The sequence below is a fragment of the Dendropsophus ebraccatus genome, chromosome 1, assembly GCF_027789765.1.
Source record: "Dendropsophus ebraccatus isolate aDenEbr1 chromosome 1, aDenEbr1.pat, whole genome shotgun sequence".
Taxonomy (NCBI): Eukaryota; Metazoa; Chordata; class Amphibia; order Anura; family Hylidae; genus Dendropsophus; species Dendropsophus ebraccatus.
In genome coordinates, this window is record NC_091454.1 from 113428722 (window position 1) to 113454149 (window position 25428).

General features: G+C 37.9%; 1 protein-coding gene across 1 annotated transcript in view; it reads right to left on the reverse strand.

The window, feature by feature from the left end:
* TAFA5 (TAFA chemokine like family member 5) overlaps positions 1–25428 on the reverse strand; it is a 429171-nt gene that overhangs the window by 68687 nt on the left and 335056 nt on the right. The window contains exon 3 of the mRNA XM_069956116.1: positions 21428–21555. Within this exon, the coding sequence (XP_069812217.1) occupies positions 21428–21555 (128 nt within the window). The remainder of the gene's footprint in view (positions 1–21427; positions 21556–25428) is intronic.

Sequence of the window (25428 nt, forward strand, 5' to 3'; positions counted from 1 at the left end):
ATAACTTTGTAAGTATAACTTTTTTTTTTCTTTTCTTTACTGGCCAAGAGATATATATATATATATATATATATATATATATATATATATATATATATCAAAGAGCAAACAGAATGCACCTTTTGCTCCTTTACTATGTTTTAATGAATTATTGCAATGTATTAATGGAAGTCAAATGTTTTTTTCTGGTAGCAATGACTCTTTAAACATGTCTGGGATAAAGATATATTTATCCTGAGATAGGGCATTATATAAGGACATAGGAGTCCTAAGAAAGGACATAGAAGTCCTAAGAAAGGACATTATATAAGGTTGGACTAGATGGACCAGGTGGCCTTTTTCTGCTGACAACATTGTATATTTCTATAACTCTAAACCTAAAGCAACATTTTAGTAGCAAATGGCTCTTTTTAAATGTACAGTAACATTCATCCTTTGTAATGGATAGCAGTAAATGATAAAGGTGAAGTCAACTAAGTATTCTATGCCAGTTAAACTCAGATGGGTACAAAATTGATTCCGAAACGGGAGGACATGAACTCCAGCACTGTTCCAGGACATAAATCCACTGTTTTATTGCAGCAAAATGTAAAGATCTATAAAAAAGCCATGCAGCTTGGTTTACAAAAAAAATCCTGTTCTGACAAGTGATAGCTGGAATTTTATTAGTCTCTGTGAATTTATCAAATAATAATAAGTGGTTAATGAAACTGAAATATGTTTCTGAATGTTAAGCTTGAAGGAAATCCTCAATTTTATTATTTTATCGGATTACATGACACATGCCGAGTGTTTGACTAATGTTAATGAACGGAAACCATAGTAAAAGATAATTATTGGGATTATAATTCCTAATCTTCTCGGCTGCACTTTATATTTAAGCAGCAATGCATGTAAAACTCGGGACTTTGTAAAAGTGATGCTGCAGGGAATTTGTCATTACATGTCACTCATTAATTGTTCTTTTGTAAATGTTTTTGCTGTGTTAAGAAATCCAAATCTGTAAAGGGTAAAAGAAGAATAAGAGACGTGCAGTAGTGATTTATATGACTTTGTCGTGGTACAATAGGAATAGAGATATACAGCTTCCATGCATGCAGCTCAAAGGGACAATGCCATGAAAAGTTGTGATGTAAAAAAACAAGATATGTGCATAGCCCATTTTTTATCGCCTCTGATGCCAGATAAAATGAACTGAGGAAAAAGCTGTCTTTTACTGCAGTAAGCAAGTGGCAGCTAAAGCAAGTTGTTTATAACCGTCTGCTGCAGAAGGAACAGAACCATACAAATCTCAAACATTCAGGGCTATTCAATAAAGGAAATACAAAACTAAGACTGCTTTCCATGGTTGTCATACCACAGCAGCAGAAGATTGAAAACACTAATGCCATATATATAGGATTTATTTAATGGGCTCTTCCCATCAGCACAACCCCTTTTAGACTGAAGTCTCCTGGGCAAGGATCTGTTCATCACAGATATGGCTTCTATCAACCCTGTCAATTGGCCGTTATGCTGGGGGAATCTCTGTGCAGCCTTCAGTAAATTACATAAATTGGGCAACCAAAAAAATTGGCAACCAAGCCCTCGAAGTTTGCAACAAGAATGTCTGGACTGCAGCCACTCTCTGCTCTGCCTCACGGAAAAAGGTCCTTAGCAGAACACACCTTATTTAATATCTATATGTCCTAATAGGACAAAAAATGGGTTGTACCGTCTTAAACTAGACCTCATTCTATATACCATTGTGTTCTTGCATTTAAACTGCCCAAGACAAAATTAAAATGTGATTAGCTTATCAGTTTCAGCTTTCTGTAAAGAAGGAGACCTTCCTGAAGTAGGAGGCGGAGATAAGTGTACAACTAGACCACAGTGATGATTAATTGTTTTATTGCAATAGACAACCAGGGATACTAACATGTCATTTCCCCAAATGTCATTAATGCACGGATGTCCAGGCCACAATTGTGAAGGTGACCATAAAGGTGATGTTACTTTGGGTAAAAACATTGCAATCCTTAAAATGGCTTCAGCCTTGAAACTGCTTCTGGAAAAGGAGAGGAATGCTGGCAGCACGCCGATGAGAAAAGCACCATGAACCTACATTGCAGCCACAACACAGACACAAGAAATAGACACCATTATATAAACAATTAATGGTAAACAACACATTGTGCCAGCTTGACTGCGCAGAACAGGAAACTACTGACCATCTATGGACTGACCAATCAGAGTGTGATATTTATGTGTCTTGTGACTTGAAACCCCACCTGTATTAAAAGTTTAAATATATATTTAATGTAAAACCAAATAAAGCATTAAGTGCGCACTCCTAACTCAAGCTGAGAGAGGAGGTTATACCGTCTTTTTGCCTGGTGTCATGTCCTCGTCGCTAGCGCTCAGCTTACTTATTTTGGACAGGGATAGTCACTTGGGAATAAGGCAGACGAAAAGCAGATTTCACCTTAACACAATGAAGCAGCGTTCCCTCCGTCTTCTAAGAGCCATAACACCTTTCTTTTTCTACCTACAGGGCTCCTTGTGGGCTCATGTTTGCACCATGATCTATAGTTTATATTATTGTCATATTGGTGCAGTGAAATAACAATTTTGATCACTTTTTATATTTTTTTTTCTGATGTATAATAAAGAATGTCAGTAATTCTGGTGTTTCCCTATTCTCTTTTCTTTTATGCTATTCACCGGGCGGGAACAATAGCATTGATTAGTATTATTGGCACTTTTCTCTGAGGCAGACATTATGAAAAGATCACAGAGGTAGGTATTACTCCTCTGCCCATCAGAGAATGTGATTAAAGCCCTGCAGGCAAACTCCAGTCACTGACTCTCTTAAGTGCTGCAATCGCTATAGATCATGTTGTTTAAGTGGTTAATGGCAGGAACAGTGTATCAACATATATATATATATATATATATATATATATATATTTATTTATTTTTCCCTCTCACACCATATTATAAAATACTACCAAATTCTTGCTCATTTTCACTCATGAACATCACAGGGAGGATTACAATGAAAAATGACATAATTATAATGAAGCTGGAGGCAGATTACTCAGGATGTACCAGTGATGGCCTATCCATATTACCATATTACAGCAACTATTCAGGCAGTCCCCATAATTATGCACAGAAAGCAGCAAAATCATTCTGCAATAGAGAGAAAAAAATAACAAAACCACTTGAATAAAGCAACACGTGTAAATATCTAGTTATGATTTATAAGATATATGTTCCATAACTAGAGCGTGCTACTTAACAAAAAAAATAGTAAAAACAGCAAAATACTACAAATACTAAATGGCTTTACAGTATATGACTTTTTAGTAATTTGTTGTAGACTTTAAAGTACCACCTGGCTGCAGCATTATTAATGTGAATCCAGTCTGAGGCCAAGTTCACACAATGCATTTTTTCACTAAGGATTGCAATAACAAACGCTATTTAGTGAAAAATCAAATAACACTGTATACACTCCGGCTGGGATTCCATGCTGGCGCACTCAAAACTGACTTCTATGTGGCCTTAGGCTAAGTTCACACACTTCTCCCGCTTTCTTCTCCGACTCCCAGCTCCCAGCTCCCAGGTGCCCCATCACCCAATCTGAGGCTGTGGCGAGACAGCACACTCATTGGCTGAGCAGGACGCCAGGAAGCTGGGAGCCGGAGTAGCAAGTGAGTGTGCGGGCAGGTAATGTAAAGTGGGTACAGACTATATTATTGCAGCTGAATGAAAATCCGCTAAGAGAATGTAGAGCCATAGGTAAAGAGGCTATAGAGTACCAGATTTCTCCCCATAACTCGCAGAGTGAAATCCGCTGCAATATTGTTTCACACAATATGCACATGATGAAATAATCACTTCACCTGCCAGTGATTTTAATGTTATGGCTGATTGATGCACATGGATATAAAATCAACTACTTGGGTCGCAGGTCAGACATCAAAGCAGAATATGGGGATTCGCTTACAACATCAAAAAGTAAAATGACTTAATATGTCATATTATCCACTAAATTATTTTTGGCTATCTCTGTATCAGATAGGAAGAGAAGAGAGAGTGTGGTAAATCTGGCACATAAAAACCTCAGCTGCAACCTATTCAAGTTTATCAGGAAGGTGCAATAATCATCTGTTGAGTTGGTAATTTCTGAGCCAAGTCTCTTTGATGTTACAATAAATAGTGATTTTACCGGCTATAATTAGCAGAAGCAGAGATTATGGATCAAGATTTATTCATCAGTTTTTAGGTTTTCAGAGCAAATGGTGAAGCAATTCTAAACCTGATTAGAAAATCTGTATGATATGCCAGTTCCCTACAGGGATCCCATCTGATCTGCTGTTTGTGGCTCTAGAGGCGCAGTGTAATGCCATAAATAACAGTGTGTCTATACCTGAGTGAAAGAGAAAGTTTTGTATCTGAAAAGAAGCCAACCATGCAATTGAAACATAGCAGCATGCATACAGTATAAGGCCGGGTTCACACTATGTAAAAATCAGGCCGTATGTCATAACAATGGCCGTATTTGAGCAAACAACAGCCGTTATTTTGCGAATAACGGCCAGTGTTTGCACAAATACGGCCGTTGTTATGACATACGGCCGTTTTTTTCACGTAGTGTGAACCCGCCCTAAGGCTATGTTCAGACATAGTATTTTGGTCAGTTCTTGTAGCCAAAATTAGTAGCGGAACCAACAGATAAAAGTATCATTTTATCATTTTATGATTTACGCAGTGTGACTATGTTTACACACCATTTTTTAAAATAAAAACAGCCATAAAAATTATTATGAACATTATTTACGGACATTTTGGGGGAGATGTATCAAAGGGTGTAAAATTTAGACTGGTGCAAACTGCCCACAGCAACCAATCACAGCTCCTCTTTCCTTTCAGCACTGCCTAAAGCTGAGCTGTGATTGGTTGCTGTGGGTAGTTTGCACCAGTCTAAATTTTACACCCTTTGATAAATCTCCCCCTTCATGTTTAAAAACAGTGTGTGAACATAGTCTTTCTGTGTTTTCATTTCACTCCTGGGTTTGGTTGTTGAAAAAATACTGACCAAAGTACCAAGCAAAAATACTGTGTGGGAACATAGCCTTAAAAGGGTTATCCAGCGCTACAAAAACATGGCCACTTTTCCCCCTACTGTTGTCTCCAGTTCAGGTGCAGTTTGCAATTAAGCTCCATTTACTTCAATAGAACTGAGTTCCAAACCCCACCAAATCTGGAGACAAGAGAGGGGGAAAAGTGGCCATGTTTTTGTAGCACTGGAAAACCCCTTTTAGCACCAAATAATACATTTCTGGACTATAACATTTAGGCTATGTTCTCACTAGAGTGAAAAGATGGCCATATATTGACAATGATTAATGCAAATAATGTTCATGATTATTATTTGTGGTCGTCATTATCAATAGATAGCTATCTTTTCACGCTAAATTGCAGTAGTGAGAACACAGCCTTAGTGTGACTAAACCTCATATATTAAGTTATATTGCCATCATAAATATTCATCCACATGATATGGTACAAATAAAATGCTTGATAGGTATGGGCTTTCACCTCTGGCACCCTCAACTAACTGGGGGAATATGCTCAATTTAATAGTCAATAATGTGTGTGTGTTTATCCCATCAATTTTATAGACCATAATCTTTACTGTGACTTAGTGACTTCTGATTACGCAATCATTGGTCCACAATATGTGGCAAGGGCAATAGGATGATTAAACATTTCACGATTCAAGGCTCTTTATAAAGTCAGGCTTTGACACATGGCAGCCCAGCTTTAGATGGCATTGGAAGGACAGAAAATTGCTGTTTTGTAGACATCTTCTACATAAAGATACAAAAATGCTGATGCTTTAAGATTATATTGGTTTATAATTTGTGCACTTATAATTTTGAGGTGCAGACAGATTTATTTAATTTCTCTCTTTATGAGTCTACTGCTGCGCTTCCACGGAACGATAATCGTACGTGTAAACGCTGCCAACGATTAAACGACAAACGAGAAATCGTTCATTTTGATCTTACAACATGTTCCAAAATCGTTGTTCGTAAAAAATTCGCAGAGCGTTCCGTATAAACAGTAGTTCGCCAATTTAACCAATGTGTGAGATAGGCTTAAGCGATCGCAAAACGATCGTAAAACGATCGCAAGCAGCATAATGCACACACCATTTTCCCACACTTTTAAAGTTTCACTGTCACTTTATAAAGCTTTTGACAAGACATGTCATTGGGATGTGGATGTTCAGCCCTCCCACAGATTAATAGACCGAGCTGACTTGGCCTAGTGCTTCCCTTCCCACTAAGGGGACATTCACACATCTGCAAATTTGCCAACCTCACGGACGGGGAAGGACTATAATGGATTCGTTCCCCACCCGGCATGATGTGTCAATTTCATGCCGGCAGCTGGGAAACTTGCTGAATGAGACATCATGCCGGTTGGGAAACATATCCATTTCCCCCGTCCGAGAAGTCTACAAAGTCTACAAATTTGCGTATGTGTGAATGCCCCCTTACTGTTCTCCCCTCCTTGCTGCAGCAAATGGATTCCATACTAAATCTTTTGCAGTGAGATGATCAGCAAGCTGGGAAGAGAAGTGCTTAGCAAGGTACTTTTCCTCCTTGGTGAGGGAACATGCAGTAGCAAAATGCCTCATTAGGGTGGGTTTACACGTATCCACGGCAGATACCTTCCCAGTCATTTCAATGAAATGACATACTTGGAGCAGGATTGTCATCCCGCTGCAGGTATGGAAAAGTCAGCCCCCTTAACCCACCGAGATCCGGGTACATACATTACTAGGTCCCCGCTCTGACTTGAAGTGACTGGAAAGGTGTCCGCTGCGGATACGGTCCATGTGAAGCCACCCATATAAGAGAATAGGAGGCAATGTTCACCAAGCAATGGGATTTAATAAATATCTTTGATGTGTAAAATCAAGCAGTATTCTGCAGCACAACATGCTGTTCCCTTAAGCTGAGCAAATGCATCATCTGTTAAGGTAAGATGCTATATCACTGCATTTACTGAAATATTCTGTTTAAGAAATTACATGGATGTAATAAATACTTTCTGCTGTGCATAATATAGAACACTGTTATTAAGCAAAATATAAGAATATGAAACCACATGGTTATTCTAGTTGCTGTATCTTGCATTTCATGCTTACTGCTTTTCGAGGTTACTAAGTAAAGATGAGTGAACCTCGAGCATGCTCGAGTCCATCCGAACCCGAACGTTCGGCATTTGATTAGCGGTGGCTGCTGAAGTTGGATAAAGCCCTAAGGCTATCTGGAAAACATGGATACAGCCAATGACTATATCCATGTTTTCCACATAGCCTTAGGGCTTACCCAACTTCAGCAGCCACTGCTAATCAAATGCCGAACGATTGGGTTTGGATGGACTCGAGCATGTTTAAGGTTCGCTCATCTCTATTACTAACTTACTAAGGCTACTAAGTACCAATAGCTATATCTTTAGAAATACTGGCCTGTCCATTTTCTATATTTATTTAAATGGTCAGTATGTGACGCTATATTATTTGGCTGGTCACAACACTGCGTTGCTGGATGTTTCAAAAGTCAGACCCATGATGCTCAGTGTGGTCACTTCATAACAAAGGGGTTGGTCTTCTTGAGATACGTCTAAGAATCTAAAGATCCAAGGCATTTGGAAATGAATATGTAAAGGTTTTCTTATTAGCATCTGATTATGTATTGATATCACCACCGAAAAATGTAAAGTTTTTTTGCACTTCTAAAATGTTATTATATGTGTTATTTCCCCCCACTAACTTTATGTGCTAATGATTATGAATTCTATTTAAACTGAATGAATAGCTGAAAAGCAGGATGCAATGAGGTGTGTGGGTGCACGTCTAGTACAAAACAGCAAAAAGTACTCTTAGTTTACTTCAAATTACCTCAGAGATGTTTTTTCAGACTTTGGTTTACATAAGCATTCAAGGGAAAAATGGTAAGTGCATGTAAGTATCTAAACTGTTCAAGGGAGACCTCACTATGCTACACTATGCCGTATAATACAGGTCTTGCACCTGTGTCTACGTCTTTCATGAAATAACAAAAGACATTAGAGAACTGTATGTTATAATGGTCCAATATTATAACCTAACCAGAAACAGCCTGTTCTTATCATGACTATATATAAGACAATTTGAATTTCTGATTCTTTTAAAGGACCAGTATAGGCTCTGTTTACAACTATGTCAGAAGCCTCCATCACGTATTTCATCCTATTTGACAGGACGTATAGCACAGCTTGCAGCACTATTTTACCAATGAAAACAATGGAGACCATGACAGGACTCAATGGATCCCATTTTAAGCCAAAGTGGTCAATCAGGCATTTCTATTTTCCTGCTCCTTTGATAGAACAGAAAAATCACAATGACAACACAGATATGAAGTTGGCTGTAGACACCTCAGAGTGTATCTACCTGCAGTTAGTAAGTTACATCAATGATATTGATATATAAATTGCGCCCCTGGCTACAGGCTGCTTTGGCTTTTTTGAGAAATGGTTATGGTTAATTTTGAGCAGTAACACAAAGATGAAGTAATGGATGTAAATGAAAAGTCCAATTTGCAATTGCATGGGAATAGATTTGAAGGGGTATTTCATGATTCTTTTTTTTTAATCAGTTGGTGCTGCTTTAAAAATAGAAGAAAGTCATACTTACCTACCCCAGATCCATGCAGTTCCTGTTGCAGCTCCTTCCACCCCAATATGTTCATCTTTTATCTTTAAGATAATGGGTTGGGACATTGTCTCAGCCAATCACTGGCCAAGATGAAATTCCGCAGGAAAAAAAGATGGACAGCGGGAGACCAGAGGAAGCCGCAGCAGGACCAGCAGGAAGCAATTTTCAATTTTACAACACCATCAGAATAAAAAAATATTTTGAATCCCTAGAGTACCCCTTTAAGGCAGTGTGAGAAGCAAAGATTTCACCCTCTAGCGTTCTGGATTCTGAAGATGAACACAGATCCAGGAAAGCCTTCTGATGTCTTGTACGCCCATGTTGCACAGGGTGACGTAAAGCCATGTTATACACAAAACAATATATGCAGTGCAATAGAATGTTACACAGAGATGTTTACTGTATAGCACATGGACGGATGAATGAAGCTAGTTCTACACAGTGAGCAGTCAAGGGACTGCCAATGAACTGCTAGTTGCCTACCAATGGGTAAATGTCTTCTTAAACATAATGGATTTAAATACTCCTATGTCAAGAACTCATGGCTCTGCTTTTTGGTTAACAAAAGGATATAACAATCAAATTACATTACTGGCATAGTCGCCCTTGACATCAGAATACAGAAAGTTCACAATTAGTAAAGAACTTGACTAACGCAGAGATTATTTCCAGTAAGAAGAAAGATTTACTGACTGCAGGCTTGTATGTTATTTTTCTCAAAGACATTATGATAATGCAGCTGTCACTGTAAGTGTATGCTCAGGGTCAGAACAAGTGTGTATCCAAGGTTCTTTTTCCAATAAATCTACAAATATTCTGCATTCGTAAAAGCTAAATATTCCAGAGTCCTGAAGTTTGTTCTGTTGTTTTTGCAGAAAATTGTGATAATTTTTTTGTAAGTAAGAAAAGCTTTTTTTAACATATGTTGTGTATATGAATAATCAAGCATGACAGGAGGCGAGGGAAAGAGCAGATGTTGGGACATAATCCAAGATATTATAGAAACACTTCTTACATATTTCTATCTTCTTTTTTTTTCTAAATAAGACTGAATGCACTTTTATTAATGACCTAATGTCAGCCTTATAGCAAAAGTGTGAAATAACTGTGTCTGCACACAAATAGTCTTCCATGTATACAAAGCACTCCCATATATTGCTGCACCATATGCACTGTATAAAAGAAATAGATGTCGAGCAATTATTTTCTACATGTATGTATACCTTTGGACAACTTTAGTCAGTTTCACCTTATAGTACATAGCTAGAATCATAATTCTGCCAGGTGCAGAAAGAAATAGTGAACAAGTTTGTTGTCAGGCAGATACCAAATAATTTATATCAGCACCTATAATCAGGGTCTAATTTACACTTCTTGCATCGCTAGGCACTAATCCTGAATACACCCCAATAGTATAATATAATAATACACTAGACAGTATAATACTCAACAGTACGCCACAACACACTACTGACTACAGAAAGATAAACATACCTGGGGCATATAACATATTGTAGACCTAGTTTTATACATAAAATGCTAATCTGTACATGTAAAGCATACAGCTAGGTTGGTTCTGTTTAGTGCAGAGCTGTGTATGCATACAGTGCAGGGTTGTGTGTGCATACAGAGAAAAAGGGGTGCGTTTGTGTGTATGCGTGTGTGTATGGTGCAGGGCTGTATGTAAAGTGCAGAACTTTGTTGGTATGGCCAGAACTCTTTGTGTGTCTGTGTGTGTGGTGCGAAGAAGGTGTGTGTGCATATGGGGCTGAGCTGTGTGTGTGTGTGTGTGTGTGTGTACAGTTGAGAGATGTGTCTGTCTGTCTGTCCGTATGCAGTGCATGTGTGTGTGTATTCTTCAGAGCTGAGTGCATACATACAGTGTAGAGCTGCTTATGTGCTGTGCAGTTGAGTGTTTGTGTAGGGCAGTGTAGAACAGGCAGTATATGTGTTTTTCTGAGGTTACCTGCTTATGAGGACAATGGATGAACTTCCCCCCACCCCATAGTGTACAGTCTTTTAGTATAAAGTGTTTTTGTACGTGCTATTTCTATACCTAAATTTTTTGCCTTCCTCCCATCAAATCTACAGTGTAATAAGGTGAACTGGATGTGTTACTCTCTGCTGCCACCTCTGTCTATGACAGGAAATGTCCAAAGCAGAAGTTGTTTTTATGGGGATTTGCGACTGCTCTGGACAGTTCCTGTCACGGACAGAGGTGGCAGCAGAGAGCACTGTGTCAGCCTGAAAAGAAAACCCATTGTCCTGCAGGACATACAGCAACTGATAAGTAGTGGAAGATGTGAGATTTTTTTAATTTAAGTAATTTACAAACCTTTTTTTTCTACGGAGCATCCCTTTAAATGGATTGTTCCTAATTTTTAGAATTTTGCTAAAATAAAACTAAAAAAACAAAAAAGACAAAACTATACTCACAATTTTAATCTGCACCTCTTCCAGCCCATTACTATGGTTCTTTCTGCCAGTTTTGTTTACTTGACTACAGCAACAGCAATACACCTACCTCACAGTTGTAGCCAATCACTGGCCTCTGTGGTCTTCTGCAGCATACTACTGTGATCTGTGACTGGCTTCAGTGGTTATGTGGATATCCAGGCACATCATTGCTGCAGCCATGGACTGAAAGAGTTACTAATATACAGTAATAGTGTGGAATATGTGATACCACATATTTTTTCACTTTAACCATTGTATGCAAAAGTCAAGTAGCTGCCTGTAGTCTGGCATCTCCCTGTAGTATGTGTTCTGTGTATATACGGTTATATATTATAGTCACATACAGATGGGTTCCTCACAGTTATGAATCAATACACCTACATTTTTCATGTCTTATGGTTTATTATATTCAAAGAGTGCATGGTTAATAAATTGCAGAAAATTAATGGTACTCTTAGGAATACTTCGCTATTGTCATTGTTGTATTGGAGATGTTCACTGTACAAGCAAAATAGATTCTGATAAACCTTCCAGGGTGTGGGGAACCAAGGACGGCATTATATCCTGGCCATAGCACTGACACAAAGGGGCAGAAAAATAATGTCTAGTTGTAAGACATTGTAAACGTTGACTAGACAGTGTAAGAATGCTCCTGATTAGAGATGAGCCAACCGGGTTTGGTATTTGATTAGCTGGGGCTGCTGAACTTGAATAAAGCTCTAAGGTTGTCTGGAAAACATGGATACAGCCAATGACTATATACATGATTTCCACATAGCCTTAGGGCTTTATCCAAGTTCAGCAGCCACCGCTAATGAAATGCCGAAAGTTCGGGTTCGGATCATCTCGAGCATGCTCGAGGTTCACTCATCTCTACTCCTAATCAATAACAGTGGCTCATCCTTAAACTGTTCAGTTTAGACAATTTTTTTCCCTTTCATACTAGAAATTTGCACCAAAATTTGCACACAATGTCACATTCAAACCACACCCCTTACAACAAGGCCACACCCAGTTTCCGCTAAGCCACACTCCTTATCAGATTCAACATCTGTCTACAACACATTAAAGGGGAACTATCAGCAGTTGAGATTAATCTAACCCGCTGATAGCCCTGTTTAGCACTGGGGACACTTAGGATTAAGGTGTGTGAATGAAGGTTTGTTACCTTCCTCTGTGGTGCTGTTCCTTGATGTTAGTCGGGGTAAACTCCATGCCGGAGCACTGTTAGGAGCATTGCTGCATCATCTGGCCCCTCCCTTCTTATGATAATCAATGGACAAGGTGGGCCAGATGACGCAGCAGTGCTCTAAACAGTGCTCCAGAGTGGAGTTTACCCCAACAAACAGCACAGGACCGGTGACAAGGAGGAAGGTAACACAGGTAACTGGCGCTATAGGGGGCTATCAGCAGGTTAGATTTGTCTAACCTGCTGATAGTTTCCCTTTAAATATGTGAAGCAAGTCATTCAATTGAGTTTTTTGGTGCACATTGTGCAAGATTTTTAGTGCACACAGTTTATTTAAATTGTCAGCACTGTGTGACAGCATCTGTAGATAATCTATTCAAAGAGTATTGGTTGCCTTAAAGAGTATATGAACTCTGCTTGTGGTGTCTGTAAGGTGGCAAGTAGTTTTCTTGGCCTTGCACTATTGTTACAAAAATTACTTCTAAACATTTAGAAGTGTTTAGAATGCTGTAATTTTAGTTCTGCATAGTTCTGTCAGAAGCAGTGGTCCCATGATCACACAGATATTTACAGTAAACACTTTGGAGGACATTTACAAATGCTGCGTCCCTGGCGTACCCCAAGCAAAGTTTTGCCCTTTCTCCCTGGCATACACCTACTATAGGGGGTGCCAGCAGGGCAGGGAGGAGGCGTGGCTTCCCCCACGCCTGATTTACCATGATTTACAACTGCTCACAGTAGAAAAGGTATATTTCTGTGCCCACCGTATGGCAGGTGTAGGTCAGACCAGATTCATTAAGAGGCATGTGCCTCTTAGCAAATCCAGCTGGGCTATTGGGGGCGAGGCTTTATTTAAGACTAGGATACGAGTATGCCGGTCTTCATAAACCCCCCTTTGTTCTTTAAGTGTTAAAAAAGTTAAATATATATATATATATATATATATATATATATATATATATATTATATATATGTAATAACATCTCTGCCCAGACACAGTCTGTATAAATAAAGATGATTGTAGTAGGACAGTTTGCGAAAGTCATGTTAGAAGAGTTGTATTGCCAGGGAAGGAAGACTAATTATACATATCACTTCCTTCATCCCATTACTGAATTGGCAGTAATCTAGTAATGCAACCTCACAGATTTGTGAACAGATTGGCCATCTACAAGGTCAGGATTACACAATAGTTTGCTCATCTTCTAAATATACAGCAACAGATAATGAACTGTACTGTTGTACTGTGTTGGTCAGAAAAATACTTTTTTTTATACTGGTGAATACTTTTATGTCAAGAATTCTAGGAGTAATACAGTCTTTACTGAACCAATATTAGAACAGGGATGTATTTATACATTCGGGTTGTATCTACCGAATAAAAAGACAGAAATTAATTTAAAAAGAGCAAATTCTTTCCTGTATATGTGCTCTCCATTCATGATCTGTTTCTGGGTTTGTATTCAATATTTACAAAAACATGAACTTTTAATCACCTCCAAGCATGCAATAAAAATTATGCGATTACATAATAAAGTATGCACTACCATAAATAATACTCTTTTTTCTAATAAATAGTCATATCACACTTCTTAATATTAAACTTTGTTAGAGCTTTTTATTTTTAAAAGTAGAAGTCATAGAAACATAAACACATAGAAGGTTGTTGACAGAAAAAAATCACTGAGTCCATCTAGTCTGCTCTTTAGTACTTCTGTCAAAGTAGAGTCGTGTGCTCAGCTCATGGCTCTGCTGAAGCACACGGACGGGCTGGTGGAGATTCCAATGTCTGTAGTAACTACTCAGGCCAGTTGCTGGGGGCACGCCAAAAGCTTCCCTAGCAGCCAGCCTGCTTCCTATAGCAATGCAGCCCTTTCTTTTGATGCAGCCACAGCCGGCATTTCACCCCCCCCCCCCCCCCCCAGTCAATCGGCATAAGGTGTTAGTAATGTGTTTTGATTGTGACTGAGAGCTGACATACCAGTCAACTGTCAGCACCTGGGCCAGACCTGGAATCTCAGCCCTAATCACTTCTGTGGCTGGGATTCCAGATTTCCTAAGTACTGTACCTTTCCCTGTGTCTGGTTCCTTGCCTGGGATAGTGCCTAGTTTACTAGTGTATCTTGACCTAGCGTTATCCTGCATTGTATTTCAGGTTCAGGGCTCACCTGTCCTTGTGTCTTGCTGTCCCTATCCTAACAATTTCCTTTATTATTATTATCTAATGATATATATATGTATATCCCAGGCATGTTTAAATTTTGTTATTGTAGATTTACCTAACACATCTGCTGGAAGTTTACTCCAAGCATCTACTACTCTTTCAATATGTAGTATTTCAGTATGTAATATTTCAGTAATATAAGTAATGTAATAATTGCTTGAGATAATATAATATAAGTAATGTAATAATTGCTTGAGATAATATAATATCAGTAATGTAATAATTGCTTGTGATCTTTCCCCCAACTAACCTCTCACTGTTTTCCCTTTTTCTACAGTTCAGTCTTTTTTCTAAAAACACTTCCCTTTTTAACTATATTTAATCTTTAAATACATTTAAAGGCATTGATCATGCCCCCTGCCCCATTCCATTCCTTCCTTCCTTCCATTCTTGATTCTTTGCTAATATGTTTTACTCCTCACAGCCTCCATCATTTTTGTAACCCGTCTTTGGACCTGTTCTATTTTATCAATATCCTTTTTATGTCTATTTATTTATTATTATTATTATTTTTTTTTTTTTTTTTGGGGGGGGGGGGGTAGAACATTGTTCTCCATGTGAAAAGGCTAAATTATGGAACACACTGTACCAACAGTGTGAGCAGAACCTAAAATGTACAGCAGTTTTGCTCACTGAGCATTTTGACACCTTTTTTAGGTGAATATTAAAAATGATGTAGTCTTTCTATACAATTGCCCAGATTTACTAATATCAAAATCATTCATTTCTAGAAGTGTTTTAAGGTAGAAATACGGCTGTATTTTCAAAATAAAAGGTAGAGAGGAGGAAATAGAATGGAAGTAAAGTGCTTTATTTCTATCTGCACTCTGCTTATCAAGCAACAAGCTTTAAAGTCTTTTCCACTCCCTGCCACTCCTCCCCAGGTGCAGGGAAAAGATGGATCCAGTCCTGGGAAACTTCTCCTAGTTTTCCAAGATGATCTATTTTTTCTAGCTCCCAAGGAGGAGGGGCAAGGAGTGGAGCAGACTTCAAAGCCCGCAGCCTGATAAGCAGAGTGCAGATAGAAACAAAACGGTTTGCTTTGTTTCTACAGAAAATTTGGTCATCTCTTATAATGACTTCTATTAAATTTAATGGAAATTTAATGAATCTAATTGATTATGACCATCCATGTACCCACATAATGGTTTTGGTTGAAAAAGACTGACCAAAAGACTGACAGAAATTCTAAGTGGGAACATTGTCAAATAGTAAACATATTCATTATTTAGGACCTTGTTTTTGCACAATACAGCTGTTTTTCTCATCTGTTCACACATTGTTTTATTTTCATTTACAGTTACTGTCATTTTTACCTTTTATTTTACTGTATGTGAACCTAGTCTTAAACTGAATGCAATACAAAAACCGTTTAATCTCCAAGAAAACCTAATTTAATTTCTAGCTCAGATAGCATGTAATTGTGCTAATAGAGAGGAGTGTTTTGTTGCCTTATCTGTAAATAAAGTCTATTAAGAAATGCTCTTCCCTAGTCGAAAGTGGATCTTTGGTATATTTTACTAGCAAAGCATGGAAATCTGTGTTAGAGTGATTACACCTTTTATCCACTGTGAGTTCTCTTTTTAGGTTCCTGATACTCTTTAATTTCCCACTTCAGCTAATTTAGCAATAAAATTACAGAGGTTTAGGGAGGTTAGCTACTAAGGAAGTGGAGCATGAATGTTCTTTTAAGTTCAATTCAATGAAATCACATAATCTAAAAGAAAGAATTCATTAAATAACAATTAGGCAGAAATGGATCATTGACAAAATATATACAGTTTGATAGTAAAATTAATTTATTTTCTCAACGGTATAGAACATTTGGTAATGCAACAAATAAGATTAGATTTTTAAGGTTCATTTAATATGTGTTAATTGAGATAAAGAAAGCAAATGATTGATCGTAAAACCACTGCCATTGAGACGGCAGACATTTTGTTATCTATGTTGTAGTGCTGACTAAGCCCCTAAAACAAGTAATACTGTAGATGTTCTCCTGTTTTAAAACATATTTTAAAAAGTTGTTAAAAAGTTATTGTTTTGGGTAGTCATATAAAGCAATGAACTTGTGCAGACAAATACCTAATATAGTCTACAGTATGTTTCACTCTTCCCAATGCACTGAAAGACCATTTATGATCAATAACTAATATACAAGGTTTCCAGCACAGTTAGTCCTTTTACACTAGGCAGACGTTTTGTCAGTATTTTACATACTTAGCCAGAGGTCATTTACAAAAAATCACTGACTGACAACGCCTTCGGTCACAAAATAACAGCGTTAAAAGCAGGTTTGTATAGGGCTGTGTGTAACCTGTCTGTAGCGGAGGTGTGCACCTGAGCACTGCAGGGGACATTAACGCGGGCTGTACCACTGGCATACACCAGATTTGCTCCTTCTCCCTAGCGTATGCCAGTCTTATCCAGTGCTCAAGCGATGGGCAGACAGGGGGCACAGCAAATAAGGCAATAGGTGTGGCCCCCCTCACGCTTGATTTACCATGATTTACGTCGCTTACAGGCATAAATCATTGCAGAAATCTACACCTGCTCCTGAGCCATACGGCAGATGCAGGTCAGAACAGTTTCAATAAAAGGCTTTTATGTACTTTTTTACTGATTTTATCCAATAAATCAGCCATTTTATGTTTTATACTCCACTGGTTGTGAAGGAATTATTGGCAGCGCCAGGATACCTACCCAGGTACTTTGGTATACATAAATGTCCCTCTGTGTGTAGCAGAGCTATGTGTGTGTACAGCAGAGTTGTGTTGTTCTTCACACGTACCATATACCAGCGGATATCACGCTGTGAGTTTAACTGTGAAATCCGCTGCAATACTAATAACCATTGAAGTCTAAGGCACTCCTTTCTCACAGAGTAATTTAGCGTTGTACAACCTAAGATATAGCGCTGCTGGTATAGTAAATAACAATAAAGCACCCATGATTACCTTTTGCCACTCCCCTGATGCCCTCCAGCGCCAGCTCGGTCTCCCACTCAGTGACAGCTCACTCACAATCACTAAGCTTTCCTCACGCAGCTAATTATTGGCTAAGCAGGCAGTCACTACATGGGTCCCGAAACGGTGGAGAGCATCAGGGGAACACAGACAGGTAATCACGGCTGCTTTATTGTTTTTACTATAACAACAGCACTATATTTTAGGTTTTACAAGGCTATGGACTTCATTATCCCAGAGGAAAAAAGTCCACTGTGAGAATGGAGTGCCATAAACTTTAATGGTAATCAGTTTTGCAGTGGATTTGCGAGAAACTTGTAGTGTAAAATCCACTGCAATACGGTATGATAAGGTACCCCTCTTGTATGCATTTATGTGTGAGTATGTATGTGTATCAGACGTGTGTGTGTGTTGAGAATAGCTGTGTATGTGCTGGTATTTACAGTGTTCCCCAACCTATGACTCTCCAGTTTTTGCAAAACTACAACTCCTTTCAGTTCTCAGGACATGGTATGAGTTGTAGTGCTGCAACAGCTGGAGACCTACAGGTTGGGGAACACTGCAGTATGTTTGAAAAACATACAGTTCGCAGCATCATAAAAAAGAAAGAAAAAAGGCACAAAAAAATGCTTGTTACATTACAAGGTACTGCAAAGTAATATGGGAGAATCCTAACACTGGAGAAATTTAGGCCAGTTTATCACATATGTTAAATAGGCACGTTACTGTGTCTGTATTACAGGTGCAAGTTTCTTCCTAACCGTGGTTCTAATGACGTGAATGGACTGCATAATAGTTTCTTTACTATTATGTATTATCAGGATCTATAACACTTTCCGTTTAAGCTGTTACAATTGCAGTAAGGCCAGAATCAACCTTAAAGCATACCTGTCATTATTTCTTTCAAAACCCATATCATCAGAAGATATGTTATAAAGTATATTTGCAATTTGCATTATTATTATTATTTTTATTTATTTTTTACTTATTATGCTATAAAACAAAGCTATACTTACTTCAAATCAAAGTCCAGTGTCCTGAAAGCAGCACTTAAGTCTTGTGCTGGTTGAGAAAAGCACAACCAAGACCACGCTTTTGGCAATAATATTGTGCTCATATTGTGTTTCATTTGCTCTTGTCTGAACACTGTCCTATTCTTTCTGCTTTAGTAATTGATTTCCTTACCACGCCCATCTATTCTCTGGATGGTTGCCTCTGGTCGCTTCACAATTAACCTTGTTTTGCTTTGGTGATTTCTGTCACTGGTCTACCTGCCAGTCAGTGTGTTTTGTTTTCAGGTGTCTGTTGTTGATCAGGGGGATGGTCCAATAACATATTAACCCCTCGCTGGCTATTAAGTCTATTTTTCCTTCCGAGTGTTACCATCCAGTTGTAACATCAGCCAGTACAGAGTCACCGCTCAATGCACCTGTCAATCAAATGACTGCCTTCTCTGTGAGCACTCAGAGGACTGGGACTTACTGCATTTAGTCTCTTTATATCACATCCCCTGTTTATTTAGATTTTGAAAGTTATTACAACAGAAACATTTTAAGTTGTAATAAAAACTCAGAAATACCCTCATATCTTTAAAATCTCCCTTTAAAAGTACCTGTTACCACATAAATCACTGGAAACCAGGAGGTTCACATAACTGCTGCTGCCTCCAGGTTTTTAGCAATGCTTGTCCCATGATCCCATGATCCCCTTCTCAAGATCCGGTCTCCACAAACAATATGCAAATAAACCACTGGCTAAGCATTGGGGCATGAAAGCCAGTGACAGTGATTTACTGCAGGTGAAGATATAATATATTTTATTAACCCTTTTTGGGGTAGATAATGGGAAAAAATAATCTTTTTTTTGCATATTAAACACTATTCAACATGCATTCAAATTACATAATGAATATATTCTCTTGGTCACTAACATTACAGTGATGCCAAATGTGTATTTTTTTTTATTACCACTTTAGTACAATAGAAACTATTTGACTGAAATAAACTGCAAAAACTGTTGCCACATTCCAAGATCCATAGCATTTTGAGTTTTCTTGTGATGGAAAAAGTTGTGGGCTTATTTTTTTAGTTTTTTTTTCTCCAGCCAAAAATCTCTTTGTTGGACTGTCAATGGGGTAGACATCGGATGGCCTATTACATGCCGCTGTAATGTTGGAATGTAATGGGTTAAACTCTAATCATAGACACACAGAAAATATTATTTATTATGTTGTTTCTATAGAAAGCTTAATAGCATAAATTAAATACGCAAAAAAAAAAATTCTATTGAAAAAGTTTAATTTGGCCCACAAAAAACAAGCCCTCATATGGCTATGTAGGAAACAAAAAGAAAGACAACCCTCCAATGGTGCAGACTCCTCAGAAAGCAAGGTGGGTACACAAAGTGTGATGGAAACGCTCACCTTTGATGGTTGTGCAAAGATAAGGCACAACTCTCCACAGTGCATATATAATGGAGAGATCGGACTGCAGCCTCTCCTATGAAGTCCTCACTGGGAACAAACTGTTGCGTTTCACTCCACTCCAAATCATAGGTTAAGTCGGGCGCTGGTCACACCAGGTATCAAATATAAAAGCTATTTATTAAAACACACAACCAAACACTTGATAAAGAAACCAGTGCAGTTTTGAAACGTGTTTTGTGTTTTAATAAATAGTTTTTCTATTTGATACCTGGTGTGACCTGTGCCCCCAATTTACCTATGATTTGGAGTGGAGTGAAGTGCAACTCATATGGCTAGTTCAGCAATAAATCCTCCACTCCTCCGATGGGCCAATCCAGTACTGTAATGGTTTGAAACTCACCCCTGGAATGCCTGTCTCCTTTGCTTTCCTGGTAGCTGAACTTCTAAGGAATCAACTGGAAACTATTCTAAATAACAATGCGAGAACAACTTTGACAAAATAGTATATTGTAAAGTATAGTTCACAAGTGAGACATATGAAAGGATTCATTACAGCAATGGAATAGTAAACCAACAATGTCATTGACAAGAAACATTTTAGTTTTGGTATATATAATGTTTATAAAGCAAAATATAGTAATAAATAGAGCAGTTATGACATTTCATCACAACCTGTTGCAGAGGGTTTAATTAGGTTTGTCTTCTATTCCCGTAGTTAAACTTCATATGCCTGTGGGTATGTGGAAAGCAAGATATACCAAATACATAGACTCATAGAGCTCTTACAATAAGAATAAACATCACAAGGTTAATTTTTAACACATAGGCATCAATTTATAGGATCCCCAATATACATCTAAATGCTAGAGATGATCGAACATTGGAAATCTTAGGTAATAGGATGCATCCCAGAATTCCAGACGGTACTCAGGCTGTCTCCTCCTTCCCGACGGACCGGGAAGGCATCGGGAATCAAATGCTGCACGTTCGAAAAAGATTTCCTGATGTTCGATCATCTCTTCTAAATGCCAATCACTATCTTTTTACTAACTACAGTATGGATGTCAAATGCTCATTGCTATTACCCTAAATGTAATCATTACATCTGTAACCCAATTATTGATTTAATTCCTCAACATGATATGCCTTTGATTTTTTAATTTTAAAAATATATAGGTCAAATTTCTCAAAATCTCCTGCTTGGTAGCAGGCATCAGTAAAGAAACATTCTTATTTTATACATCAATGATGTATTATTTAAGCATTTTTACATATTGCCTCAACTGGGGCTAAATTATGCATGGAAAGGATCGGGAAATGCAATCTAGCTGGAAAAAAATGTTAATATTACAAACCTTATTTTATAACTTTACAAAAAGTATGGTGCACGTTTTCTACTTACCGTAGTTGTCTTTATTCGCCCACCTGGTTGTGTACAGGTCCAACCGGACTTATTGATTAATAAATCACAGCCTTCTCCTTCTAAACATGGAAGCATATCACACCACTGTTTCGTTCTTATAATACGTGCTGCAAAAATAAAAAGAAGAAAACCATAATGATTAATATTTGGTGCCCCTGAGATTTTAGATGCCCATTAAAGCATTATGCTTTACAATAACTAGTTCAATGAAAAATAGGTCAATGACTTGTCCTAGTTAAATAACAATTAACAAATGAAAAACTATTGTGACATGATAGTGCTAAATTACTTTGGTTACATGAATGTTTCATTAAAGGATAAATATAGCATCACCTCAATATTACAGTAGCCAGAGGTCAGAAAGGTGGCATAATCAATACCGAGCTGAGATATTTTTGCATTCTATGCTAAGCCACTTTTATAATAGGAGAGATAAGGGCCAGTTCATAGACTGGCAGTCTATGGAAGGCTTGCACGCCTTCTCTCTCCGCATAGAAGAACTTACATGTTAATTCTTCCGCTTGAAGAGAGAGGGTGCGCGAGCCTCCCATAGACTGCCAGTCTATGAACAGGCTGGCAGGATTCCGCGGTGGAGAATTCTGCCAGTTTTACTCCGTGTGAACCAGCCATAATACTGATGTGTACGACATACATATTGGGGGCATGAAATATCATATAACTATTCACAATGGCACATGCAAAATATGACTAGAACAAACAAATGATTTATGTAACATATCCATTTTTGTAGTTGTATTCCATTATTTTGGTCTGAAGTAGGCATATGCATAATATAGAGAGGGAGAGCCATTGATATATCCCATCCATGAACCAGTGCAAATAGCCACTAAGTATTGGTGACTCTTGCAGACCTGAATGTATTAGCATGGTCTGTCTTTCACGTATGTCATGTAATACTATTGGGTACATGTATGGCTGTCTGCCACTTAGTGTTTTAATTTCACAAAAATCATTTTTTGCCTTTGTCAGTAGTTAAGCTAGTTCCCCAACTTCTACGCAACCAGCACTAGACTCTATGATTACGTGATCACAAGTGCACCAATCGGGTGATGGAGGGAGCCACTTCTCTCTGTTTAACTGCTTAGATGCTAAGACATTTAAGGGGTTGAATGGCCAGGATCAAAACAATTCTGACCATTACAGTGGGATCTTGGCTGTTAGTTACAACCAGCACACAGCCACAGATGATTATGTGGGCACTGCCAGTGCTGCGTCATATGGTGTTAGCAGACTCCCCCCCCCCCTGTCCCCATGACATAATACTACTTCATAAGGAAATGTGTTAACTTACACTAATCTTCAAACTGATATTAGCTTTAAAGAGTGCTTAAAACCCTCTGCTTTTTCTGAGATCTGTGTTCTACATTACATTCTAACCTAACGGTCTCTCATTTATGACATTTATTACTTATCACAGATATATAGAATTTTTGATTATCTATTCATTTCCTATACACCTTATCCTAGTCAGTAAGGGGCTTTTGTTTTTATATAGTGTTATAATCCTTATCATTTCCCCTTGTGTAAAGTAGGACATGCATTGTCATCATATTGTACCTTATGTATAATATATGTCAGCAGAAAATAATAGATTCTACTGATACTTGTCATCATTGCTGAATGTAAACCTCTGAGGACTGTAGACATTGTCTTCATCCTCAAACCCAACCCACAAAAAGGCCACACTTCATATCATTCACAGTATCACTGTCATCCCCCAAGCATAACATATAATCTATTCCTAACCTTAGCAGCATGCCTGTCCATATATCCTATATTTTATACGTATCAATGATAAAAGTACATAATTTAACCCGAATAACTTCACAGTAACAAAATTAAGGACTAAAAAGAACAGGATGTTATTCAATGGTATACCTATTCACATATTTTGAACACTGTTATAATTATCTCCTTTATATGTTCCATATACCAGAAATAATTCAATGGCATACATCCTGGAATATTAGCAGTTAACAGGCCTCACAATGCTCCATATGGTAACAGATTTCACTCAAGTCCTTTGACCATCTTGCTTTCTGCTTAAACTGGTGTTGTCAAAATATGTGTTTGGATAAGTCTGAACACTGCATTTGCTGATCATTCATTCATACAGTCACCAACTGCCAAAGCCATGGTAAATCTCCCATGTGGGAGGCAGCATATTTTTTTTGACATGAAAAAGTGAGATAAACCTTGTCTGTCAGCCATAAATTTGAACATTCTTATCCGTCTAGTAAGATACGGCTGATTAAAACATACAGGAAAATCTTCAGCAAATCCTATTTGCAATATCTAAGCAAGGAATTAAGAAGATTGTGTTTTATTGGTGACAGCTGAAATGGTGAATATTAAACCCAGTATGATGGTGGTGGAGGTGGTGGGCTTTTCCGAGAGGGAATTAAAAATATAATTCTTTCCAGTTTAAATATATATTACCTTGGCTATACTACCTCTAGAGGGAATTCTAAAACAACACAAATGAATCGATGTCTTTTGTAAGCAGCAAATTGAGAGCAGTAATTATGCTGTGATAGCCCTTGAGCCCCAAGGATTCATTTACTTTACGAGACAACAAAGAAACATTACTTTATATCATTTTGCTCTCTGAGTTCTTATGTTATCTTTTATGTTTTTATTGTATCATTACATTGTTTGGGGACCTGTCACACTGACATATAAACTATCAATTCGCATATTTTAACAGCCACAGCCAGGATTTAATTATTTCCGCAGTCTGCATGTTACTACAAGCAAATCTTCCTCACATTAATTTTGTATTGCAAAGGAAACACCCAGCATTGCAAAAAAAGAAAATTGTTTCCATATATTCATAACACTGAATGCGAACTTTTATAGTTTGTTCAAGCAGGCTCAATATCCCACAGTGCTGAACACCAGAGACACAATGGAATCTTGCCATGTGCATGCAAATCAACTCACCAAGAGCTACTCTTTGACCGCAGAATTCTTTGTAGGGACCACCTAATGGCCATATCTTTCAGCCTCACGCATACACTATCTAACCACAAGACACAGTACATGCTTCAAAAGGCACTCATGCCTCCCTACAGGGACTGTTTTCCATAATGTTTTACTAAGCCCTTCTCTGCCTCGTAACATTACAGAGAATCACGATGTACATATTTTGTAGTGTACTAATCCAAAAAAAAGCAATAAAATAACATACAAAAGTGAACCATTATTACACATATTGAGCTGAATTTGTTACATGCACAGATAAAGTAAATGACACACAGTGCTGGATGCCAGAAAACAGCTTGGCTATGTAGTATCTTTGTATTACAAGCAGGCTGTTTATGCTTCAAAATTGAAAAGAATAAAAATAAAACTTTGCAAGAAACATTTTTAGATTTTCGTAGCAGGGAAGAACAAATGGTCCATACACAAGCATAGATTACACTTTTGACCTCTTTGTGACTCATGATTCACTTCTTAAGATCTAAGAAGTAACAGGGACCTTTGGAACAAAAAGAGGAAATTGAACAAATATAGAGGAAAAGAACTCATAAAGAAGACATTCATCACTGATCCCACTACTATGTTGAAATAGGTGCTAATTGTCTATATAATCAATATTGATGGGTCACCCTTGCCCTTGCTTAATAGATTTTCAAAAAACTGTAGTTATTAACCTCCTAATACTTTCTCTTTGAATTTGCATGAATCCATAATAACATGATGCATGAGCCTTCTGCTGAACCTCAGTATGCATCTGACAATATACAGAGGCATCTAAGAGGCATCATGTTTTCTGTTGAACATCATAGTCATCAAAAATAAACAAGTAGCTCATTCATTCAGACAAGGAAAAGAATTTGCCACTGAAGGTAGCTGTCATTTATATCTATGTTTAACCCTTAGAGAGGTCCTGTCACCACATGGATGGCTATAAACCAAGAGGCTTACCTAACTGCAGCTGCCTCCTGCTTCCCAGC